This window comes from Limulus polyphemus, unplaced genomic scaffold (genome assembly GCF_000517525.1).
Source record: "Limulus polyphemus unplaced genomic scaffold, Limulus_polyphemus-2.1.2 Scaffold4242, whole genome shotgun sequence".
NCBI lineage: Eukaryota > Metazoa > Arthropoda > Merostomata > Xiphosura > Limulidae > Limulus > Limulus polyphemus.
The window spans coordinates 71,287-80,150 of record NW_013669852.1 but is presented as its reverse complement, the minus strand read 5'-3'; the positions used below and the strand labels follow the sequence as shown (position 1 = coordinate 80,150).

The 8,864-nt window shown below is 35.0% G+C and overlaps 1 protein-coding gene across 1 annotated transcript in view; it reads left to right on the top strand.

The window, feature by feature from the left end:
* Nucleotides 1-1,417: 1,417 nt before the first annotated feature.
* LOC106470833 (F-box/LRR-repeat protein 16-like) overlaps nucleotides 1,418-8,864 on the top strand; it is a 21,737-nt gene continuing 14,290 nt past the window's right edge. The window contains exon 1 of the mRNA XM_013931403.2: nucleotides 1,418-3,005. Coding sequence (XP_013786857.2) covers nucleotides 1,831-3,005 — 1,175 coding nt within the window. The 5' untranslated portion in view covers nucleotides 1,418-1,830. The remainder of the gene's footprint in view (nucleotides 3,006-8,864) is intronic.

Below are 8,864 nucleotides of genomic sequence, written 5' to 3'. Positions count from 1 at the left end.
TGTGTCGCTAAAGTTTCGTCGGAACGAAGTTATGGAAAATCAACTAACGAACGGAGACGTAACAGTATTGTTTTTCACTACAAGGACCAGGATCAAAATATAACAGCATACAAAAGGAAGTTGGGTAACCTTGGCCTTATCTATGGATTATTACACATTAGTAAACAGGATCATAATCCATTTATCTGTAAATGTAAATATATAAAGCAGAAGTGTCGTCTGTCTGTGTGTCCGCCTTTCATGCCCACAGTTTTTCACGGATCTCGAACCAAACTAGACATGTATCCTTAGAGCCCCATGGGGAGTGACACAGGGGTCGATGTTCGAATATACCCTCTCCCCCCGTCACTCTCTGGAGATCTCTATGTTTTCTCCCTGCATGTACGTTAGCTAGTTATAAGACAAAATGTTAGATCAATGCATATATATATAAACTAAAATTTGTAAAGACCATAAGTACCAAGCATGTTACAAATCATTGGCTAATATTTACCGTAGTTTGTTTGTAATTAAGCACAAAGCTACACAATGGGCTATCTGGGCTCTGCCCACCACAGGAATCAAAACCCGGTTTCTAGCGTTGTAAGTCCACGGAACTCACCGCTGTGCCACTAGGTGGCACAAAAGTGGTAAATCGAAACTTAAATCAAAATAAATTATATAGCTGTAACTGTGGGAGTTTAATTAATTAATCAAATAAATTATATAGCTGTAACTGTGGGAGTTTAATTAATTAATCAAAATAAATTATATAGCTGTAACTGTGGGAGTTTAATTAATTAATCAAATAAATTATATAGCTGTAACTGTGGGAGTTTAATTAATAATTAAATAAATTATATAGCTGTAACTGTGGGAGTTTAATTAATAATCAAATAAATTATATAGCTGTAACTGTGGGAGTTTAATTAATAATTAAATAAATATTAAATATGTTTTCATACAAACGAATTTTAATGTAACATCGAATAATTACAATACCGAACTACAAACTTCAAGATATATTAATATTCAACATGTATGTATTAGGTCGAAATTTGGAGCTATGACGTGGCAAATGAAGGAAATTATTAGCCAATCTAACAAACAACCACCTCCAAATCTAAATGATTTTTTTTTATCAAGATATAAACTATTTGTATCAGTTATTATAGAATGTATAAACACATATTCAGAAATTCACGTTTCTCTTAAGGTAAAGGGTTTTGATGTGTTACAAATGTCTGTAGCTCCCCTTACAATGAATTCGACTGTTCTTCCAAATTCGTCGACGTGTTACCATGGCAACAAAGGCCAGGCTGGAATACTTATTCAATTATTGATTACCGTATAGGCTCATTACAAGCTGGTAAGAAGGTATTTAAGATTTTTACAAACGTTTACAGCCCCCCCTCCCAAAGTTTGTTTTTCAACGACAACTAAAAAAATCAACCAACTAAAAGTGAGTAATTAATAATAAAAACAAAAGAACTATATAATTCTAACTTTTAAGTTAACAACAAAAAAAAACAGAATATTTTCGATTCTTTAGTTGACGTCACTGACGCATGTTCAGTCGAAACGTCGCAACGAAATCATTCAGAGTAGACGCGCGTGTTTCGCTAGCCTCACTACACGAGAAGGACGGCAGAATTGAGGTGTTCTTCCGTTAACGCTAGTTGTTTACGACCTAACGTTATTTTTTAAATTTTATGAATTTTTTAAGTGTACATTTTTATAGCGTTTTTAACAGCCTTAAAGCTGTTAGCTTGTGGCCGTCACTCAAGGTTGTCAAGAAAAGACTGCGACCGGACTAAGTGTAAACTATATTGCACGCACAATGAACAGCTGATGCAGAGAGTAATTTGTTGCCATATTTTGATATCAGACAGGGAATGCTGTTTCGTAGTCGTCATGTCAACGGAGGTCAGTTTTACTAAGCGAGCCGCTGCGGAATTAAATCGATGCTTTAATGGTCTGTCTGTTCGAGGAAAGGCCAACAATGGCCGCGGAGGGGTACCAACCGCCTCGAATACAGCTGGTCAGACATCAATCAGTCGATATGGCGATAAAAAGACATCGCGCGTGGACAAACTTTCTGAAATAAAAGAGTATCTAGCAGCAATAAAAAAACCACGGACGCTGAGTGACTTGTGGCAAGATTCGGGATTTCTTGGGATGTTCTTTTGGTATTTTGTGGCCTATGATCGGAACACGTTAGCGCAAGTTTGTCAAGTCTGGCGAGATATACTATACCAGCCGAAATATTGGAGGAGGGTTCTCCCCATCCTCCGGTGTCGGGAACTGCGTTCATCTTCGGGGGATCTGGCAGCTACGTCCGAACTAAGAAAACGGGTGTATCTAAGCCTAGAGCGCCGTGGTTTTGACTCGGCTTGTCTGTTTGGCGCCAATGATGAGGATGTGTACGACTTTGTGAGTAACTGTCCAGCTTCTCACGTGCGACACTTACGTCACGTAGCGCTACGTTGCTGTAATGTGACAGACAAGGGTCTTGAAGCCTTGCTGGAAACTTTACAAGCCGTGACCCAGCTGGAACTGTTTGGTTGTAATGAGATTACCGATGCAGGACTGTGGGCAAGTTTCAGCCCACGCATCGTGTCCTTGACGTTAGCAGACTGTATCAATATAGCAGACGAAAGCGTAGCTGCAGTGACCCAGCTACTTCCATCACTGTACGAACTCAATATACAGGCGTACCACGTGACAGATGCCGCTTTGGCGTTTTTTGGACCTCGCCAGAGTGCAACTGTCATTATTCTTCGTCTCCGATCTTGTTGGGAGATCACTAACCAAGGCCTCCTTAATCTCGTCCACGCTCTTCCCAATCTGAGTGTACTATCGCTCTCGGGTTGCTCCAAAATAACCGATGATGGAGTGGAGTTGGTAGCTGAAAATCTACGACAACTGAGGTCACTTGATCTGTCTTGGTGTCCCCGAATCACAGATGCCGCATTGGAATACATTGCTTGTGACCTGACTCAATTAGAGGAGATGACCTTAGATAGGTAAGCCTTAAGAGGTATATGTTACAAGATACAATGTGGTCGAAACGGTGAACAGAAGTCTTATGAATGTCAGTTTCACCAGTTTTTTACTATGATTAATTATTTGTACAATATGATATGATAGCACTAAATGTATGCATGAAAATGTTCTAGGACTAAAAGAAGTAAATTGAATTATGATAAAACAAAAATATGAGTATGAAAAAATAGGATACACCTGAGTAAACTGGATATAGAGAGTAAAACGAAACGTTTTGCGAAAATTGGGAAAAGGAACTAGTTAAAATAGATATCAATAAGGAAAATTATCATAAAAAATCCAGAGCAGGAAAATATGTAGAATTAAAAAGGTGGCATTTAAATAAATATATGTAAATATTTAAATAAATATTTGTAAAAAGTGGGTAAGTTGATTTGGGTAAAGATGGACGGGAAGAAAAGTAAGACAGATATGGTACTGCTTTGTGGGTAAGTTGATTTGGGTAAAGATGGACGGGAAGAAAAGTAAGACAGATATGGTACTGCTTTGTGGGTAAGTTGATTTGGGTAAAGATGGACGGGAAAAAGTAAGACAGATATGGTACTGCTTTGTGGGTAAGTTGATTTGGGTAAAGATGGACGGGAAGAAAAGTAAGACAGAAATGGTACTGCTTTGTATGCTCAGAATGCTTTTGAACACACAAGAAAACTAAATTTTAAATATTGGAATACCTTGATAGATTGTTTAAGTAGAGTATTCATGATGAGTAAACTGAAATTGATGGCAAATGCCTGTTTTAAAAAAACGTGTAGAGGACGACGTTTCAAAAGTCTTTCGTCTTCAGGACAAGTACTTGAGAATGATCGAAACGTCGTGTCTGTCTAAAAACATATCTTAATTACTGTAAAAGCTGTAACTCGTAAAAAATATACATTATTCATTGTTCAAGAACCCCTTTCTGCTATTCTCTTTACAAATTCTTATTTTAGTTAAATGGTATATTAGGCTCTTATATTTCTAGAAAACTTCTTTTCGTAACCAGTGTTTCTATTTTCAAACCTAAAGTTTACTGAGTTCATTGGTGCATATGTGAAACCGATTCGCGGCGTTTCTGCCTATAAAATAATGAAACACAAAATCATATGAGCTAGCAGAAAAGCCGTGAAGTGAAACCGGAATTGTTGGAACAATACTGAAACTTTAAAATTAAACCGGAATTGTTGGAATAATACCGAAACTTTAAAATTAAATGTGAATTGTTGGAACAATACCGAAATTTTAAAATTAAACGCGAGTTGTCGGAACAATACCGAAACTTTAAAATTAAACGTGAATTGTTGGAACAATACCGAACCTTTAAAATTAAACCGGAATTGTTGGAATAATACCGAAACTTTAAAATTAAATGTGAATTGTTGGAACAATACTAGGCCTTTAAAATTAAACGTGAATTGTTGGAACAATAGCGAACCTTTAAAATAAAAACTGGAATTGTTGGAACAATACCGAACCTTTAAAATAAAAACTGGAATTGTTGGAACAATACCGAAATTTTAAAATTAAACGTGAATTGTTGGAACAATACCGAACCTTTAAAATGAAACCCGAATTGTTGGAACAATACCGAAACTTTAAAATTAAATGTGAATTATTGGAACAATACCGAACCTTTAAAATGAAACGTGAATTGTTGGAACAATACCGAACCTTTAAAATGAAACCTGAATTGTTGGAACAATACCGAAGTAGGTGGGAGTGAATAAGGATGTAAGTTAAACACTACGTCCGATAAGATACCATAAATACCCTTATATATTTGTGTTCTTTTGTACATTATTTTAAAATTTCATAATGCAGACTAGAGTCTTTAGTGCACAAAATCATGAATGAATGGGGAAAGACTTTACGCCCCAGCGGAAACACAGCAGGAATTATTGTACATTTTTAACACCTACGTAATATTTCTTACGTTTCTATAACATAGATGGCTCTCAGATAATACGCCCACACACACTCTATGTAAACACATTATAAATTTTATTTTAGTAATTGGTCGTCTAACTGTAAAATAAAAATATCAAATAGAATTAGAAAACACGAAATGTTGAATTTCACATAAAATTCAGGGGCAATCTTTAAAAATTAAAGTGGTTAACGTATAGCTAAAAACCAGTACATTAGCCTTTATTTATCTCATATGGAACTAACGAGCTTGTACCTTGGCAAACTGTGATCTGGATATTCGAATTTAAAAAAATTTTGATCTTATTAGATAGGCCTACATGGGGAGCAAACTTACTGTGACGTTAATTCAATGTTGAACCAATTAGGCTTAATAATGTTTTTTTTTTGCTTGTTTTTCAGTAATATATTTCTGCTATTTTATAAATGTTTCTACAAGTATGTAGGAACTGTTTACATTATTCTAATCGAATGATGTATATAAAATCATAATAAAATAATTTTGAAGAGATATAGAGTTTGGTGGCCGGGCATAGCGTACTGATTAGATACTGATTAGACTTTGAATTCGAGGGTCCATGGTTTCGTGTCGCAAAATCTTATTTCACACTTTGAGGCCATGGGTGTATTATAGGAGTGACAGTCAAATCCCACTATTCGATTAAAGACGACCAAAAATCTTATTTCACACTTTGAGGCCGTGGGGGTGTTATAGGAGTGACAGTCAAATCCCACTATTCGATTAAAGAAGACCAAGAGTTGACGGTGGGTGCTGTTGAATAGCTGCCTTACTTCTAGTTCAGAATTAGGGATAGCTAGTGCATATTGCTCCTCCCACATCATTTGGATAATTGATTTTATACGTCTGTTAATCAACATTTTGGGTGATTTCAAAAGTATTGCATATGACAGAGGGTGCTGCTGGTTGCATATTTTAAACCTTCCATTTTTGTTCTGATTTTCCTCAGTTAGTCCATCATTTTTCCTACTTACCCACGAAAAGTAGGAACAGCTAGCCATCTGATCTATCTCCATCTTGTATCAACTCCTTGTAATAACAAATTATAATATAGTAAATTTCTACTTGTTCGTAAAAACATAAATTATTAAAACTTGTATAACACGCTAACATTTTCGCAGTTCGTGTTTAAGACTAAAATTACACACCTAAGGACTACAAAAATATAAGAAGAAAAACAAACACTAACCAGTTTTTAAAATAAGAATTAATGTAATAGTTCTAGGTTTTTTTATTTCCGAGAAAGGATTCGCTACGTTGCGTGAGTTAATGTAATTAATATATAAATTAAAAAGATCCTTGTGCGTATATGTTTAATCTGTCCCTTTACAAACGTCTGCTCTGCACAGCTAATGGGAATTCTAAGAAGCCGAAAAGCGCAGCACAAAACTTTCCAATCCCATTTCAAACACTTACTTGAAGGTTTTTAAAATGTATTTTTAAACTGTTGAACGAGCAACAAGAGACAATTTTTCTAACGTTTCACAACTACCGTATGATCTTATGTATTTGCCTACACAAATATAAAAATATTCGTCTGTTTGAGGAATAAATCATGAGAGATTTATGTTTGTAAACTTGTACGATTTACCAATTTTTACGTTTCGGACGAGTCGCTGATTTCGAGAGTTTTAGTTGGATAGTTTTGTTTGTCTGACACTTGGAAAATTTTAATAAAAACAAAGTAAAAACGAATTGAAATTTATATGTTGCCGTTTATATTGAAATCGATGTGAGTTAGGGTAGTAATATTTGGATGATTTTTGTTTTATACAAGAACAGAAGTTATTTTATCAAGACTAACAACGTTGCCTGAAAATATAAAAAAAACAGGTTTGTCATTCATTTCATGTACGGATGAGAGAACTAGAAAAGTGGAAATACACATTTATTAGTGTATTATTATAACCATATTATGTTTATCTGTCTTCAAGTAGAACTAAAAACCTGGCGTAGTATTCTGTTTATCTGTCTTCTAGTAGAACAACAAAGCTGCCGTAGTATTCTGTTTATCTGTCTTCTAGTAGAACTACAAACCTGGCGTAGTATTCTGTTTATCTGTCTTCTAGTAGAACTACAAACCTGGCGTAGTATTCTGTTTATCTGTCTTCAAGTAGAACTACAAACCTGGCGTAGTATTCTGTTTATCTGTCTTCGGTAGAACTACAAAATTGTTGTAGTATTCTGTTTATCAGTCTTCTAGTAGAACTACAAAATTGTTGTAGTATTCTGTTTATCTGTCTTCGGTAGAACTACAAAACTGTTGTAGTATTCTGTTTATCTGTCTTCTAGTAGAACTACAAAGATGTTGTAGTATTCTGTTTATCTGTCTTCGGTAGAACTACAAAATTGTTGTAGTATTCTGTTTATCAGTCTTCTAGTAGAACTACAAAATTGTTGTAGTATTCTGTTTATCTGTCTTCGGTAGAACTACAAAACTGTTGTGGTATTCTGTTTATCAGTCTTCTAGTAGAACTACAAAATTGTTGTAGTATTCTGTTTATCTGTCTTCGGTAGAACTACAAAACTGTTGTTGTATTCTGTTTATCTGTCTTCTAGTAAAACTACAAAGATGCCATAGTATTCTGTTTATCTGTCTTCGGTAGAACTACAAAACTGTTGTAGTATTCTCTTTATCTATCTTCTAGTAGAACAAAAAAGGTACGGTAGTATTCTGTTTATCAGCCTTCTGGTAGAACTACAAAGACGTTGTAGTATTCTGTTTATCAGTCTTCTAGTAGAACTACAAAGATGTTGTAGTATTCTGTTTATCAGCCTTCTGGTAGAACTACAAAGATGTTGTAGTATTCTGTTTATCAGTCTTCTAGTAGAACTACAAAGATGTTGTAGTATTCTGTTTATCTATCTTCTAGTAGAACAGAAAAGGTGCCGTAGTATTCTGTTTATCTGTCTTCGGTAGAACAACAAAGATGCCATAGTATTCTGTTTATCAGCCTTCTAGTAGAACTACAAAGATGTTGTAGTATTCTGTTTATCTGTCTTCTAGTAGAACAGAAAAGGTGCCATAGTATTCTGTTTATATGTCTTCGGTAGAACAACAAAGCTGCCGTAGTATTCTGTTTATCTGTTTTCTAGTAGAACTACAAAGATGTTGTAGTATTATGTTTATCTGTCTTCTAGTAGAACAGAAAAGGTGCCATAGTATTCTGTTTATATGTCTTCGGTAGAACAACAAAGCTGCCGTAGTATTCTGTTTATCTGTTTTCTAGTAGAACTACAAAGATGCCACGGTGTTCTGTTTGTCATCCAGAAAGCTTGTCTTTTTATCGTGAAATAAAACTATAAAGATCCCATGGTTTATCGGGGGGAGGGGTGTAAATTATAAAGAAGATCAGTTATTACTTTCAGTAACCTGAATATATTGTAGATTCATATTAAAGATAAAGATTAATAAATCGGATTAAAGATAAAGATTAATAAATCGGATTAAAGATAAAGATTAATAAATCGGATTAAAGATAAAGATTAATAAATCGGTAAAGTATTCTTTCAGTCACATTGTCGACTAACATGATGATTATTTCATGTCGCAACATTATGTCCAACTCAAAACATACCAAGAAAGACACGCATAGTTCGATTATTTGGTGAGTTGGGAATAAATGTCAGATGGCTTTTAATTATACTAAATGCAAAGTAATCCACGTGGGATATCACAGTATGAATTATGATTATAATTTTGATGGTAATGACCTTAACAAGATCTTGGTGTTCTGGTTCATCAGTTTCTTAAGCCATCCAAGCAATGTGCTCTTGCTAGTGGTATGACAAATAGGATTTTAAGTTGTATCTATAAAAATATTAGGCCCGGCATGGCCAGATGGTTAGGGTGCTCGACTCGCAATCTGAGGGTCGCGGGTTCGAATCCCCATCACAC